The sequence below is a fragment of the Sparus aurata genome, chromosome 1 (genome assembly GCF_900880675.1).
Source record: "Sparus aurata chromosome 1, fSpaAur1.1, whole genome shotgun sequence".
Lineage (NCBI taxonomy): Eukaryota > Metazoa > Chordata > Actinopteri > Spariformes > Sparidae > Sparus > Sparus aurata.
Window position 1 is genome coordinate 15,287,594 of NC_044187.1, and position 18,050 is coordinate 15,305,643.

An 18,050-nucleotide genomic window follows, 5' to 3' on the forward strand; every position below is an offset into this window, starting at 1 on the left:
TTTTTTTTTTTTTTTACAGAAGACATTTTTGACATGTCACAGCAGGCTCAGGTGTAAATCAAAATAATGACTGACAGTTGATTATATTCAGTTTATTTAATTATAAAGGCACACTCAAAATACTAATCTTTCATATATTACTAATCAGTATATTGATGATAAAAGTGTTTATCATTCTGTTCAAATGTTTGTTGATAAGTGCCGTGAGGGTTTGATTTATTGTTTGTCATAATCTCTCATTTTTGTTAGATTTTGTCAGTTCATGGGCCATGAAGAGCAAAGCGTCCTTTTAAAGAAGAAGAGAAGACGATGTTAAGTTTATCAAATCCAGATCTCACTTATACTGAGCCTGAAAAATAAACTGCGTGATTGAAAATGAAAGAATGAATAACAAAATGTCCCAAATAATACTGTATGAGAAAGATCGCAATGTATCAAGATTACACTGACGGCAATAGAAAATGGCAACATCAGCGGTAGGGCAAGGTGTTGTGTAGCTTTTATGCTATGACACGCACACACACACACACACACACACACACACATGCACTACATAGAATGAGGGTTCCCCTGTGTCTGCGAGTGCTGTTTCACAAGGCTATAAATCTCTGTTGTTATATCAAAGATCAACAGCCACGCGAATGACGGTAAAGAGAAACGACACTGAGATCTGATATTGATCTTTAGACGGCAGTTTATGTTTAAAATGTTGTTTTCCTTTTAATAGGCACACTTATACCTCACCCATGCTGGTATTTGCCCAGTTTTATATGTTTTTAATGATCTGTTTTAAGGTCAAAGACATTATTCACGATCCATTTTGAGCCTTGAATCCATAGCGGGGGCTTTGAGAACTGGATGAAAGCAAGAGAAAATGAACAAAGACGCGTGTTTGACATCTGTTTTGCTGGTGAGACAAGACAACTCCATATTGTGTGGTTAATGTACTTAAGTGTCCAGCCAGACTTGGAGCACAGGGTGAGAGGGGAAAATGAAGAAATATGAGGACTGGCACTCCTCTTCAGTCAGACAAATGTTGGTTCATCTGCTCACTGTGCTACACACACACACACACACACACACACACACACACACACACACACACACAGCCATACACACACACAAAGAGAAGAGATGCAATTGACTTAGCATGATTAGGCTGTTCCTTGACCCACGAACACTGCCTCTCATTAAGATCCTCATTTGCGGAACAATTTTAGAGGCAGTAGACTGGTACATAATGCGCAACATCTGCCTGCCCCCTGCTTCTTGTTCAAACTGACACATGGCATCTATGAAGAAGCCTCCCTCTCTTTCTCTCCGCTCATGAGGAAAAACAACCATCATACGTCTGCAACAGGGTCCTGAATATTTGTTAACAGACAAAACCAAGCTGCGCTAACATTTTAGGTACAGTTTATCTCATAAGAAATGTGAAACTGATCATGAAGAGGCCGAAAATGTCGCAAAATATGGTCAACAGAAAATCAAATTAACACAATTTTGTCTGAGAAAGCCACGAACTCAAAGCGATCCTCTTCTAACTACCCCCTCTTTCATCATCAAATGGTTATAATTTGGCCCCAGACGCTTCCAGTCGCTTACATGTTCTACACAGGCATGTTCCACCATGTTTTGACAGTGCCTGTTGCAGCTCTTTTTCCGATGTCTGAAGCAACCTTTATTCCCTTTTTTTTTTAAGTGTTTGTTGTCTTCCCCACTAATGACAGATTAATCCAGACCTCGGAGCATGTTAGGTACATAAAAGGCTCTTTCATATCACCAATGACGTGCTTCTTCCATTGAAAAAAAAACATTCTCATACACTCACTAAAGCCTCTGTCATTACTTGGTTACTTCTTTCATCAAAAGCTGTAACAGGTAACAAATCAGTTTATTGTCTTATCATCCAATTCAAGCTCTTTCAGGTTAGTTCACCTAAAAATGTTCCACTTAAATAATGGAAATCTAAATGATTTCAATGATCGAGTGTAATATGTTGCAACAGTATCGACAGTATCAACAAAACGTAAATGTCTTAATTTGCTGATATTAGGTCAAAACTGGCTTAAACGCCAGCCTGTCACTAGATAGCACCAAACTTCCAAGAATCTTGAAGGGAACCAGTCAATTTGTCAGAGTAAATGTCAGCGCTGTTTGTTTCCTTACAAACCACTGATGTGTTGAAACTTCAAATTTCTTCACATTGCAATGCTGTGCTTGTGTTCTGATTGTTTTGGTTTCCACAAACTCGGCTTGAGATTGTCCCGAGGTCTCCTTGAAATGATCACCTGCTTTCTCAATTAAAAATGCTTAAACACTGTCTCGATCTGCGGAGACCGGTTTGTGATTCGACCACCATCCCTTCCAACTCCTGCAGCTAAAAATGGCACAGCATGGCTTAACTTCTTTACTGGATGTCACAGAATACGACTGACTTAGATGTATGAATGTAAACGTAAACGATGCAGTAGCAAATGTAAACTGACTCGTGTTTGAAGCAGTCTTTGTGGGCCTGTCGTTTGTAATTGCCCAACTGTTAAAATGCGATGGGCCACCCCTTGGAACAAGACAGCTCTTGCATTGACAGTCCCAACAAGCACGCTTGTCTCACCTCTGTTCTGCCTCAGCGGAGTCACAGCGAAGTTCAAGCACTAGGCCGCATTTAATCTGCCAGGGGGGAGAAGAAGAAGTGACACAGAATTGTGATCATGCAAATGCACCTGCATGAAAAATTCAGGAACCAAATGACAAGCCCCGATGTGCCGGTGCTGACAGAGGAAGGAAGAGAGGCGCGGCGTGACACTCCGTGGAGAATTGTGAAAGCAAAGTCTCCGCCTGCCGCCTCAGGTAAGTGGGGATATTCTCTGCATTAATGTGGCCTAGCTTTGATGCTGAGGGAGGAAAGAAGCAGAGAACTGCTGGAGATGACAATAAATACTAAAGAGTCACAAGTCCCCAGCTTTAAAGGAACACTGATGGTACAAATGCGGTCTGGGATGTCGAACCTGCACAGTGTTTAGCAGAACATCACTCCCCCCTGCATGGAAATGAGACAGGCTCCAACATGTGAGAGTTACATTAAGTCTTTGAACGTAGTCACTTTGTGCTGCAGCACGGCTGATGGCTCTATTTGTTAAGTCTCTGATGTTCTCTCATTGAAGACGATTAGATAATAATAAGCTGCTATCACACTGGTAGCCTTTTGAAATTGAAATTGCCCCTCACAAACCTTTGAAATTGCTCGCTAAATTCACGCTCAATTGCTGACATTTTAAAAACTTGTTTGTACACATTTCTATTCAAGCGATGCCCCGAGGAGGGGTATTATATCTCTCACTGGAGTCCGTGGGAGAATTATCAGCCATTCTTGACCTCGAGCATGAGCCATCCTCATGCTGAATCCTGTGAGACCTTGGACTGCCTTACAAAACTGCAGGACAGAGAAACCATTGATTACAGCTTCTCTTCCCCCTTTTTCAGCCTGTAGACATACAATATCAGTGCACCTAAATCAGACAAACCCAGCTCAAAAACGTTACCCTCCTCACAAACCCCACGCAGCCGTCATGTGCATTCCTGTATGCATGTGACGTCGCTGACCTCCCATAAGGCCCCCCTCGCCACATGCTGTGTGTACAAGCCCCCTTGTTCATGTCCTAACCCCCTGCCCCGACGAGATGGCGCGGACCTCTGTTTGACTCCCATCTGATGACCTTCTGGTCCTATCTTCAACAGACGAGAGCCCTCATAAAGGCGGAATTGATCCACACAAGACCCACCTCTTACAGTCTGCAGCGTTTGTGTGTGTGTTTGTGTGTCTGTGTGTATCCACGGTGCCACAAGGGCCACACTCACTTACGGCTCACCCAACTACCGTGCCATCCCAACCCCGGTTTCGCACCCCCCCAAGGGTCTGTGGGAACAAGGAGTCAGGCTATTTCCCTTGAGCTCTTTGCTCGAGAGCTTGTCCTTTGCTTGGTGAAAGGGTAAATTAAGGTGGTGAGGTTGTATTTAAGTTCATATTTCCCTTGAGTATGAGAGAGGAGACCAAGGACATGGGACATTGATCGCCCTGAGTAAATGTCGTTCAGTCGGAAAAAACAGCTTTTAGATGAGAGAAGTATTTGTCTTATTTCCAGCACCTGTGCTTGCCTCTCTATGAGTTAGGAGAAATCAAACTAAAAAAAAAATGTACATATAGAATTGTCTCCTTATCACAGTGCAACATTTCTTTAGTGTTGCTCATTAAATCTCTTTGTCCTTTTCAAATCAAATATTTAATGTCTGAAATGATCAAGAAGTTTGAGTGTTTACGTTTTTCTGTCTTTTGAGGGCTTATATAAACAGAAACCGAGGATGGCAGTTTACTTATTTTTTTAATGGTTATCTTGACAACAAAGCTTGCAAATCTTTTCACATGATCTTGTGAGATTGAATTTTGTTCTCTCGAGATGACGAGACAATCAACCTGTTGTTGCAGCAAGAAAACACAAGGCCTTCTGGCGATAACGTACAGTGTCTCTTCACTTTACAGTAATGGCGATTAAAGTATTTTCAGCTGCTTGCAGTATAGAGAGGCGCAGTCACACGCATGATGTTTGTATGGCTTTGCGTAAAACCACTCAGTGAACGACATCGTCTTGCTCAATATACGTCACCAGCACCAACATGGCCAGAAAAAGTATTGACAAAGGTGAAAAATACAAACGATCTGGCCACAGATCACAGCTGGAAAGGATGTGAAAGGTAAGTTAGTCACCTCTGTGAGCTAGCTAATATACATATATATAGTATATAGTATGTATACGTTCCTCCAGTTGAGAAATGATCTTTTAAACTGACAAACATCATATGCGTAATTCATGGCACAATCCAAGCAGTTCACTACTGATCCATATCTTTTAGGAGGTGACTTCAGCCCTCTATCGTTTCGCTTGTCCCTTACAGCAAGTAGCCATCATGTAAATACCCTCATATCAAATCACTAGGTAATACATTCTTATCACAAATGGCAGAATTTTGTGAACAGTCCAGTTTTCTCTGAACCGTCCAAACTGTTTGTATGTCATGCTCCACTCCTATGAATCTTATTTAGACATTTCCTCATGATAAATTATCTTGTTGTCTTGAAACATTGTCCCTTTGGTTTCTCCAGATAACCAAAAAAAATACCCGTTATCTTGAGAAAATTAGATTTTGTTTATCTCCAGATAATACAATAATTAACCTAAAATAATAAAATTGTATCTGCGACCTTTCTCAGCTTCCATATACAAATAAACTTGACTTGACTTAACGGCTGCACATAACTTATCTAACAAAATACACCAGAAATTACAGAAGTAATTAAAAAAAAGAAGAAAAAAAGCATTAACAATCTCCTGATTGGTGAAGAGAACAGTATGAACCGATCCTTTAAAAAACTCTTCAGAGCTCCTGGCGGTGGTCAAACTGACCTTTTCTGGACTTCGTCTCTGCTCTAGTGAGAGGAACTTAATGAACAGGAGGACCTCGGTGGATTTGATGGATCCACGAGTGTGCTGCAGCTGCTGATGGCCTTCCCAGGAGGTGGACCACTTCGGCAGCAGGTTCAATAGCTCATTATCGGTGGTCCCGCTGGATAATTAGTGAACAGTGGGATCCTGTCACAGGGACAAATAAACACACACATTCCGCCACTATCAAGCTGCCTTTACTGGTTACTTGTACAGTATAATTTAATAGCTGTGTCGACCTAAATACCAAGGTGGTACAGAGGAGAGTCGACAATGACGACTATAAAGCCTCTTAAACCTCCCATACAGGCACTATACTGTGCGTCACAATCAGTGCTTATATATCTGTGATCAACGGCTTTATAATGTGTCCATGCTGAAGTTGTTTATTATTTAGTTGTAACTGGTACTGCTTTTAAACTCATTTATATTAGAAGATAGAGGAGGTTAGCACGCTGGTTGGAGGGGCCCACTGGGAATTTTTGACTTGCGCCCCAACAGCCTCTCGATTCAGCACCGCTCATCAGCCAAGATACACACAGACGTATATATTCGCATAATGTATAACTATTACAGTATGCATGTGAGTGAGTGAAGGAAGCATGTCGGCATGTTACACCTTCACAGATGTATCGACACTGGCAACAATCAACACGGTGTCTTAAATGTTACAGATCTGACTGGGTCGCTGCGGGCACGTTAATGTGGCCCGTCTGACAGAAATTACATTTATACACTGCTAGCTTTTTGTTTTTAGGGAAACCCAGCAGCCCAGATGGTGTTCGCTGGCAACGTTTTAGTGCATTTCTCAGCAGACAGCGAGTCATGGAGGTGGCTGTGGTCGATCTATGATATCACACACCAGTGGTTTGCATCCTGAGTACAGGGTTTGGTATGCAACAAAAGGATTCTGGTTAAGGTGAGGTAAAGATCATGGTTTCAGTTTGATGCTGTGTCTCATGCTTCAGCTTAGTGCTGACATTGTTTAAATAAAGGTTCTGATCCCTTTTTATAAACTTTAAAGGTGCCTCAACCTGAGGATAGAGAACGTAAATCGTGCTTTAGTTGATATCAGCAGATGTTGCAGGAAAAAAGGGAATGAACTGCTTTGTCACTGAACATTTTGTAGGAACAATTTCCCTTGATTTCTTCACTGAAAAATGATTTCAATCAGAACGTACTTGCTGTTTTAAGGGTACCATATTAACCTTTCAGAGTCAGGCCGGACCCCTAGATCTATACCTCTGTCAGGACAGTCACTTCTAAATGTACCTTTTGTAACGGCACCTACGAGATAAACGATGGGACTGACCTCTCTCATGCAGCCCATCCAGACGTAAAGAAGCAAAACTGTTCCAAAAATCAGGAACTTAACCCCAAACAACAGCTAGACTCACGCATCCCCCCATCACAGCTATGCTATAACACAGCCATAAAAGAGATTTTTCACAAGATAGTTTGGTTGAATGCAACAGCAAAGTAAAAAAAAAAAAGGTCATACTTTGCTTTGATGTGCAGTTTATGTCACATTACTCTTCCACTGCTCCCGGTGTGTGTTAATCACTCTGCTGAGCGGTAGGCACTTCCTCTGTCAAATTAAAGCAGCATCAAAAGCACTTTCAAGTCCACACAAATAGATTCAAACACCTAGTTTATTTTGATTTTTTTTTTCTTTTTTCTCCGGACGATCCTTTTAAAGGCTTTTTGTTTTGGTGCTCACATAAGTATGTAATATCTCATTTAATTAGCGATGTAAGCCCTCTGACAAACAGGCATATGGTCCTTGCTCTCTCACGGCCTTGGCCAAGGAATGAATATGCATATCCTGGGACCCTCAGAAGCTTGTTACCCTGGAATGAATACTACACAAGCCTAATCCCTGATCTATTATTTACCCCTTGACCAAACATGCAAGTGGGGCTTCCAGACGCTTGACTTGATAGAAATGACTGCCCTGGGATTCAGCTGCCTCTCTCACCCCAGTGGAGGAGTCAGGCTGAGGCAGGCAGTCACTCTGAGGAGCGCGGTATGTCTCTCTTTCTGCTCCACTCTATCCACACACACACACACACACATTGAAAACACACACAAACAGGCACGCACACGCAAACGCACACAAGCCCTCCCTTCCTTCAAACTCTCTTCACTCTCGAGATGTCTCAGTCAAATGTTGAGCAAATCCTCGTAAAAAAAATAAAAATAAATACAAGCAGCACAATGAAACTTTAATGAGCGCGCCCACTTCTGAGGGGACACAACTTAGGAAATCAGTGTCACGTCCCCGCAGCACCGCAGAGGGAAGAAAACCACGAGCTGCCGCCTGTGTGTGCGCGCGCGTCTGAGGCGTGCGTAAACTGTACCCGCGAGGTCAGAGAAAAGTGAAAAAGAAAAAAAAAAAGAGAGAGAGAGAGTTCGCTCAGGATAAATGAAATGCCCGATTAAAAAAAAAAAAGTTAAAATGATTCGTGTTTATTTTGTGTTATTGATCGCCTGTTTGGCTCCACTGGATTGACTTTTCTTACAGGTGATACTGTTTAATTCACAGCTGAACATCTGTGATAGAATACAGATCAATGTGACAACAATATATCTGCGCTAAATTCACACGGAGGATTAGAAAAAATAATACATCAGGAGATTCGCTCCTGCGCCTCATCGCTGCCTCTGAACGCGCCGGTTTCTCATCTTGAAGCTTTTTTTTTTTTTTTTTTTTTTTTCGTCCATTTTTCGTCGCGCACAGATGTGACTCGTCTCTCCTGGACACACTCAACTCTCAGGGCGCACAGTCACTCGGGTTACAGTCACACACACACACACACACACACGGCGTGTTAAAACACTGGTCTGAATTCACCCGACACAACACAAGCAGCCACCTTCTCCCCAGCCCCGGACCGTCCGCAGCTCTCCTCGGCGCACTGCGCTGACTCTGCAGAAGGAAATCATCGGGGGAGTGTAAGAAGAAGGCGTTTTTTTTTCCTCTTCTTTTTTTGTGTGTACGATTTTCTCAAGGTAGGACAGGCAGCTACAACTCAGCTTCTGGCTGTCAACGATCCCCCACTGTCTCCTTGACTTGTTAAGTTTACGCTTTGGGGGGAAAAGAAAGGGAAGGGGGGACGGCGCGTCGTGGTCGTGCGTTCCTCTCCAAAAACGTCTTGACGCGCGTTTTTTTTTTTCTCAGAGAGGCATCCCGGACACAAGAGGTGCTCGGGATAAAAAAAAAAAAGAAAGAAAGAAAGAAAGAGAGAGGCTGTTTCATCGTGTGTGCCTAAAAACTGTCATACACGCCGATGAGAAGTTTGTGAACGGGGCACCGACAGCGATTCACCTCAGACAGCGTGCTGCACTGAAGAGGAGAAAGTTCCCCACTTGAGGGCGAAGTCAGACTTTTTTGAGGACGCCAAGTTCGAGAAGTGCCAGGAGCCCCGGGGTCTGTCAGATACAACATGCAGCAATGGTAAATATACATTTTCAGCTTGTGTTCTATTTAGTAAATCAGACGAAACAAACAGATCTGCCCTAAAATATGGACTTGGTAACTTTTTTTTTTTTTTTTTTTTACAACTTCTGCGCCGGTGTGTCATCAGAACTCACCAGAGCGGATAGAAAAGTTCACCAAGAAACTTTCCTGAGTTACTCTTGAGTATTTTAAAATACCAGCACTTGTTTCTGATTCATATGGATCATCAGCTGGATGTGTTAATATTCCTGTATTTATAAGAACAATGATTTTCATCTGCTTGGTTTTCTTTTTTGGGTTTATCCTTTCCTTTGTTTTCTCCTCCATCTTTGTCTTACAAAAGCAATAATAATCATTGTAGGAATTGTACAGCCTTCTTCAGCAAATGATCTGTGACATCCGACGTGCAGGAAACACTTCACTTAATATAACTTTATAGATTTCGTCATGCCTTTAAAGTGTTACTCATTTTTCTGCTCCCCAAAGACAAATTAAAAGACTTTTGCTTGACGTCTTCAAGGAGTAATCCCTGACTGCAAAGAAACTTGTTCAGTTTTATTTTGTTGAATCACATATTCATGTTGGGAGACACTTTATACAACCTGTAGATTTGGGGCCTGCATATTTACAAACTGGTACAGACCAGCAAATGCTATAATTCAGTGGGATCCAGTGCAGTGTCTTCAGGTGGCAAACACACACAAGCGAGGCTGATGAAAAAAGAAAGTGTTATGGGTGTTCGCTTGAATAAAATGTGAGCGGACTTCATTTCATAGCTGGCAGCAACATTTCTCAAGTTATTTTTCTCGGGCCTAAATTCCCTCTGCTGAAAATCCTGCTTCACCTTTCTGCACATTTCCTCCTTCTTTATTTATTTTTTTCTGCAACGTTTTATTGATTTCTTGACATATGCTTTTTTCTTGTTTCAGTTGATTTTCTTTGTGGAAGTTGTTTCTTTTCTTTAAAAAAAAAAAAAAAAAAAAATCATTTTATCAGAATTGCTCTGTTACATTTCAATGCAAACAAAAGCTTCAGGTAATTTTTCCTTTACACTTTGCTTTTTTTTTTTTTTAACAAATGCTGGTAACTGGAGCTGTAATGCGAAAACCTCTGCGATTTTAAATGTTCGCCTCAGTGCCTGTTAATGCGACTCGAGGAGAACTCAGGGAGCTCGTGGCCAACCTGTGACAGTGAAACACAGGCGGAAAGCACACAGAGGCATTTCATGTCAGCGTAAGACATTTCAGCGTGGACATCTCCGAGTACTCCGGGAGACAGGCGAGGAAGGAAAGGGAGAGGGCTCGGAAGAGTGAAACAGCGAGGGAGAGATTGAGATGAATGGCCTCACTTAAAAGCACCACAATAGTACCTTCACACTTTCATCAGTGGGATGTGTGTGAGATTAATGCCTAGCACTGTGTTTTGGCGCTGGTCTGAGTGTGTGCCAGGGATGTTTCATGAGCCTGAGCTGGTGCTGCAACTACACCGAAGAATGCCAATTTACATTCCTGGAGTGTCATTTCATTACTTTTATCTCCATGCTGCTTTCTCTCTCCGCCCGGACCGGTCAGGGATCTGTGCAAATTCAAAATTTCCTTTGAGTTAAAAAAAAAGCCGGTATTCCTTCCTGTCTGTCTCTCTCTCGTGTTATACACGTATTACATCCACAGAGTTAGAGAAAGAAGAGAAAATCAGAAACCAGCAAATAGAGAAAACAAAAACGACAACAAAAAAAAAAGGCAGGACAACAAAACTCCAAGTAAAATAATGTCGAGGTAAATGCCCTCGTTACGCTCCGAGCAGACGCCCTCCCCGGCTCGTCCAGTAGCACTGCCTACGTGAGGTCAAAGAAAAAGTTAAAGTTGTCAGCGAGGCTGCAGCTAGGTCGTGATTCCTCTGGGTCTGTGGGAATCAGAGCGGGGGAGAGTGTGTGAGAGCGTGTGTGTGCGGGGTGAGAGCCACTGGTTAGTCGGTTCAATAATCTGCTGGACAGGTAGGCCTGTGACGCCCCCCTTAGAGAGGCTGCTAATGAAGAGAAAGGCTGCTTAGTGGTGCTCTGCTCTGACCCCACCAACCCTCCCTGTCCCCCCTGCTGGCTTCCTCTGATTACTGCCCACATCGAGAACTCCTTCCTCCTCTTCTCCCTCCACTCCATCCTCTCTCTGTTTCGCTCTGGTTTTCTTGCCTTCTCGCCGCCTGCCTCTTTATGTGAAGAGAATGGGTGCTAAGCGTGTAAAGGGGTCTTGTGATAACCCGTTTATATATTTTCTGCGCCGAGTTCCTGCTCCTTTTCACATGCGCACTTCATTATTTTCATATGTGATGTGATTCATCTGAGATGGGCTCTATTTGACCTTCACGTTCCGGCCTATTTCCCACGCAATTTTTTTTAGTCGTGAAAGCGCTGCACTCTCAATGTTGAGACGTGTATGTTTCACTGCGGACATTAGAAAGCGGCGTTCCTACGTCTCCCCTCTTCTCCGCGGATGACACCCATCAACGTTTCTGCAACACCCTCGCAGCGTTTTCATTTATCCAGGAGTGGGTCACTGCTGCACAGATATTGCTTCTCCTCCTTCTCCGTCTGTCCTCAGCCCCAACAATCTCTTGAGTGACTGATAGTGTGTCTTGGCAGTGACAGAAAAGGTAATATTTTGAGAGGGGGGAGGCGGGGGTCATACACCTAGTGGTGGCCCGAGATGAGAATCTTTGAACAAGACACTGTAACCTGAGTCGCAGGCTCCAGCGAATAAACAGAGACACTGTGAAATGTTAAAACAAATTGGATCGCGGGACTCCTAATTTAATAATGGGCACAGCATGAGACACACTTGATTTAAAACAATACACATATAGTAGACATAATTACATTTTTGTACCTCAGCACACAAAGTGGGAAACTGAATCTTTCGCACACTTGCGCTCATGAAAACTCTCTAATATCCTCAGAACACATTATGAAATTTGGCCCGTGTTCCTGTGATTCTTAAGTTAAAAAAAAAGAGAAACAAATAGCCGTAATGAATAGGGTTAACAGCTGTTATGACATGAGCATTTAAGATGTGTTTGGTCTTGCACATATATCTCTAAGTGTTTTAATCTGCTAAATGATAGTGATATTGTCTCGGCGGGGAGATGGTAGATCACACTCGGAGATGGCGAGTTAATCAGATTAAAATCAGACTCAGCGCTACGAGCTGTGTTTAAACTGTAAACTGATACTTGTACTTACATGCGTTAGATTTTTTTTTTTTTCTCTACAGGCTTCATTTTGCATGCTAATCCAAACACGATCGTATTCCTGAAGGAAAGGAATCGGGGAAAACTTTGGTCTTAGTACATGAACACACCCAGTGTGTGCAGAAGCCACACACTCCCTCGGCCTCTATTTGTTTAAAGTGAGAAATGATAGAACGCATTTTGCACAACTCGGCCTTTAGAAAATACACCCCTGCTACATTTTTCTCTCCTCCCAGACACAGTCATGATTCTTCCATTTTCAGCTGTAATTTGGGGTGGCCTTAATTAATTCTGTCCAGAACTAATTACCGGCAACCTTGTAAAATAAACACTTCAGTGTCACTGGGTGGCAACTGTCCGATTGGAGGGGAAATTACATTTCACTTGTAATCCATATGTTCTTCGGCAGAGCTACAATATAATTCATGTCGCCACTATAGAAATACCAGAGACGCTGGACCTGCGTAACGAACAGGAGTATAGTTGTAACCAAATGGCTCAGTTGGGAGGTATAGGGTTATGTGGTATAATTTATATTTTATAGCTCCCTCCTGCACCGACTGCACTCCAGAATAAAGTTGTTCGATTTTGTTCCATGAACAGTGAGTGAGAAAATCTGGGATTTCACTTGTGATGGAAACTCCAGACACCACTTTGTTCCCTGCTTTCTTCTTGTGTTCTTTATTTTCCTGTTGAGTCTCATTTTTTGCTTTCAGATAAAAACATGCCAAACCGCTTCTATATATTTTGTATACAGGGATGTTTGTTTGTGTGACTGTGTGCATTTCAATATCTTTCTTTCTTTTTTTACTTGTGGGTGTGTGCATTAGTGGCCCATGCCCCAGTGACTCAAAAGGCATGGAAAGATCTCCTCAGGCCATACAGGGTGATTTGATTAAAAGAGAATCATTTGCCCTAAAGGTGTCTTTTCTCTTCCCTCCAAAAAAGCTGGTGGAAGAAATCTGATATGACAAGATAAGTGGTGGCTCATGAAAAATTCCTGAGGACTGAGACATAGCACGTTGACTTTGGAATTATGGCCCTGAGTGTTTAGTCCCCTGCTAGTAACCATGCCTGACAATTATATTTTTACCTGCATGGTCTTTGAAATGATTCATCTCATTCCCAATCCAGATTTCTCTCATTTAAAACGTGTTTATGTACTGTCCAAAAGAAGGACAAAGTTAACTCCACGCTTCATTCCAGACATTTTCTCCTCCAGACAGCACCGCATCCACCAAAGTGCCGGTTCAATAAGAAAAATAATCATGGTGACTTGAGGAACCATTAAAGTAGTTTTGAAGGGCTGAAGTGTTTAAGCACAATTGACATAATTAAATGTTGGCAGCTAATGTTTCTACAAACTACTATGTTCAAACTTGTAGAAGTGATACGTACCATGTTGATATTTCTCCAATACGTGTCATATCACGTTTACATTACATGATTATGACCTGACATTTATACTGGGAGGTGGAGGGGATGGTGTTGGAGTTAGATAGAAGGTTGCCAAGCCGATGACCGGAGTTCAAGACTGTGTTCCAACATTTGTAAGTGTCAAACCAATGGATATTATTAAGGTGACATCGGGACAATTTTCAGTTCCAAAAATGATATTTTTTGAGGGTAGACTGTGATATCTCCGACCGTGTTTGTGGTGACAAAGACATATAAATAACACATAAACAAACAAGAAAGATGTTTGGGTTCGAGTGGGTTCTGTGCCTTAACCTAACTAGATGATGAACAAAGTGTCGCAACATAAAATTGGAAACTGAACTTAAGCAAATGTACAGCTGCAACATAAAGAAATGTAAAGTTTCAACATGTCCAGAGTTTGCGTAAAAAAGTACACTACCAACATTTATTCAGGCGATTTGGCTGAGTGGTTGCAATAGTTTTTTTGTATTTCACACAGGCTTTGTACCTTTAACAGGGTCTATAGGGTTTCCCATTTACTCTGGTGGAGCAGCACTCTGACTTTCTAGTGTACAGTTTGGGCCAGTCTGGATAACCCCTTCTCTATAACCCTAGAAATGGTTGCAGATACGGCTGCCCAGTTTCCACCTTCTTTCATCACGCATTGGAACATGTGAGATGATTACCTGCGATCGAATATCGATCAACGCTTCCCTTCTTCCACTTGTCTCGACATGGCGGCAGGTGATACATAATGGGCCAGACATTGGAGGCAATAATGTCTGCCCTCTAGCCCTCTTCCAACAACAGACATCAGTTAGAAGGGAGACACTTACCTGATCTTCCACCTGTAACCTATGAGCAGACAAACAGTTCCACAGATGTCATCAGCTTCCCCATACCTCTATCCAGCTATCTACACCATCCTGACTCCCAGCGTGTTGGATGGCTTTGAGCTGGCAATGTCGAAAAGCCCAAGCAATCAGTGTCCTTGCATTTCTAGACTGAGAGATGCAAACGGGGTGTGTGGAAAGCCAGAGCCCTACTGGCAATGTGATGGTATTCTAATGAAGTTGATCAGACTGGCAGGGTTACGCTGAAGGATCCTTGAATGCACACTCTACTCAGAGTTTGTATGCTTTTGAGCCCCTCTTCACTGGACAAGTCTGTCTTGTTTACAACTTTTCCTTTTGTTCACTTTTACTTAAAACTATATATGACTCCAACTCTGTATTTTCTTATGTCACTATATATAAGTTGGTCATTGTTCCTCCCTTCAGCAAGTCCTCATACCTAAAGGACTGAATAGGTTGATTGAAAGTAAACTCGTAAAAACGGCATACATTGTTGTACCCAAAACAACACGACCATTTCAACGTACCAGCAACAGGCAGACCGGATGTTCATCATATGATCGCACCTTGGTTGGGTTAAGGCAAGAAGACTACTACATTTAGGAAACATCATGGCTTGACTTAAAATAGCTATGTTACTTGTATGACTTCAGTTATGAACCAATCTACGCTACTTAAGTTAAAATGAATCCACACTGACCGAATACGAACATCCATCTCAGAGGTCAAAGCACTTTATACTTCCTTATCTGACATCCTCCATGGCTGCCGTAATAATTACTGCATCCAGTAGAGGTCGCTGCCTGACAAGAAGCGTAAATATGGGTCATAATTAGCTGCATTCACAGTCAACTTACATGGACGATTTTATGAAATGAGGGTATGCTCCTTTAGCTGATTTAAGTTAAGACATGGTCATTTGTCTTGAACTAGATGACAAACCTTTTTTGGTACCATATGTGCTTCGTGCTCCATCACCTTCTCAATCCTTCATTTCTGTGATTGTCACAGAAGGTGTGGCAATCAATGCCGTTCATTGGAAATGCAGCCATTTAGGTTAAGGCCAGTCAGGATCGGTCTCCATTGCCTTGCTTTCTCCGTCCTGCTGCAGTTGCTGCTTAAGGTCATAACTTTGCTTCCTGCTGGTGTTGCATCATTGAGTAAAGCATTTTGTTTAGCCCCCTTTTTAACAATATAGTCCATTACAGATCAACTCCTGTGTGAAAGAGAGATCCACTGAATTGTTGTAACTTAGTTCATTGTGCACAGGTGGAACCCTCAAACCTTATAAACGTGTGTCTCCATGAGTTTTTGCCTTTGTGAATACTGAATAGCCATTTAAACAGTCAGTGCCAGGAAGTGTTGGTGAGTCTGTCCTGAATGGCAAAAGCATCACATGAAAATTTCATTATGCTACTTCACAGGAGTGATTTGGCAAGCTTATAGAGCCCATTAGCGGGCTCTACATTTGCTCATAGAACAAGGGTTACGGTTGTGTTACCTTTACTTGATGCATGCTTTTCTTAAAGCATAGCATAGATGTTTATGTTGACTTCCTGCCTTTGAGTTAGCCAAGTGTTTTGCTGCAAGAAGATGCATTAATGTCCTATACCCAAGATTTGTGTGTTTGCTGCAATGTCAGTCATAGTTTGGAACAAAGTACTGACGAGGTTAAGTGAGTGAACATGGTGACACTCACACCACAAATTCATAGATGTGTCACACTTTAGTAATGCAAAGCTAGTTAAAATATGATATACATAATGTGACATTGTTTACTTAGCTGATGGCATATGACCCATTTGACTTCCACAAGGACAAACCTTTTTCCTATTTTTGGACTGGTAAAAATGAACAGATACGGTCCAATTAAGCTATTTTTGTGGAGCAGAATTTCAACACAAATGGGGTAATGAGCCCCTCTGCAAAATATTCATGGAGGACTTTTGAAATTTCTGGTACATACTGTAGATTAAATGTTTTCACAGTGTCAGATATATACTCATTGTGTAATAAATCCAATCAATTTGAAAAATACTGCATTCATTCATATTGATTTTTTGTAAGTTGAATTCAATGTTAAATCTATGTTAAAGATGTGTTGATTTCACAAATGTTTCGTTGGCTACGCAGTGAGAGACGTGGAAGACAGAAGCTTTAAAAATCACTCAAGATGTATGCAAGTGCTCAGTGACTGGGGTTTGTTTCTGTTTGACAGTTTTAGTGGTCTTAAAATAAATTATTGCCCTTCCCTGGGACATCTTAAAGATGAATTGATGTTGTGATGTACAAAACTTATCTCCAGACAGTTTCTTGTAAGAGCTTTGACTTAGGCTGTATATTCTTTGTATTTCTTACCAACATTAGGGAGTCATTTTAGTTTTTTTTAATTTCAGTTATCCATCTTGCTCACATCTGACTGAACGAATGCACTCTTATTTGAATCAATACAGCTGTCTGTCATTTTACTTGCCCCTATACATGTGACCAAAAAACACATATGGAGGGCTGAAGCTGATGCTTGTAACACGCTGCTCATGCGTAAGTTCGGGTAGCACCACATGAAACAGTAGTTATTTGGCAATTTGTATGGCTGTACAGTGTTAGGTCTTCAATAAGTTATGCAACTTTTTAACAATCATGGCATGGTAATTTGAACGCTACCATGGTGATTCAGCACATGGTACTGGGAAAAAATGTGACCAAGTTATAGCCCTGCTCCACTCTCACAGCTGTATGAAGCCAGCTGGCCTGTCTCTAGCAGAATCGAAGAGCATTTGTTTCCTGGACCACCGGTGGACCGGCCGGGTATAAAAACTCCTGTTGGTTTAAATAGCTGGTTGACTGCTGATAGACAGCATTAACGTACATGTTCTTTTGATTCATAGAGAGAAGTAGTTAAAACTATCGCCCGTTTTTTGTCATTGCTGTGAATTTGTCTACATGTTGGGAAAATACAAATCTAACAATACAGCAACAGTTTATTTAAACATACAGTAGTAAACAGGTCTGGTCTATACAGTATGTTGGAGTCTATTAATCTAAGATTTATTTTACTTCGAACATGTCCTTTCCATGTGAGACGACATTTTTGCATATATTGTTCTGTAGTAATTCTGATTCTGACCAATCACAGTCTTCAGCTGTTCACCTCACATCTGGCTCTTGTTGAGCTTTCAGGTTGGGGAGTTAGTATTTGAGCGTGGTAACATTAATCTGTATGTTCATGTCAGTGTGTAGTAACCTGTGTGTAAATCCCATATATGCTGGGTCAATAGGGAGCAGTTCTCACCTCGGTTTTTCTGTACTTTACTTTCACCAAGTTTTATCTGACAATGATTCTTATTCAAACATATGGACAGTGTTTGAAAGACACTTGTAACCTTGGGGACTGAATGGATAATCTAGCCTCAATCGCCCAGTGTTTCTGAAGAGTTTGACTCTTTATTCCAGTATGAATGTCACTGATTTTCAATATTACTTTTTAAAAAGTCAGTGGAGGAATTTAGGACATTGTGTTTTGCATTTAATAATGTGTGGAATGTGTGCATACATCAACAAACTGTCTTCCTGAATGCA

The 18,050-nt window shown here is 41.7% G+C and overlaps 1 protein-coding gene across 1 annotated transcript in view; it reads left to right on the forward strand.

The window, feature by feature from the left end:
* The first annotated feature begins 8,268 nt into the window (after window positions 1–8,268).
* bnc2 (basonuclin zinc finger protein 2) overlaps window positions 8,269–18,050 on the forward strand; it is a 165,490-nt gene continuing 155,708 nt past the window's right edge. The window contains exon 1 of the mRNA XM_030417353.1: window positions 8,269–8,955. Within this exon, the coding sequence (XP_030273213.1) occupies window positions 8,953–8,955 (3 nt within the window). The 5' untranslated portion in view covers window positions 8,269–8,952. The remainder of the gene's footprint in view (window positions 8,956–18,050) is intronic.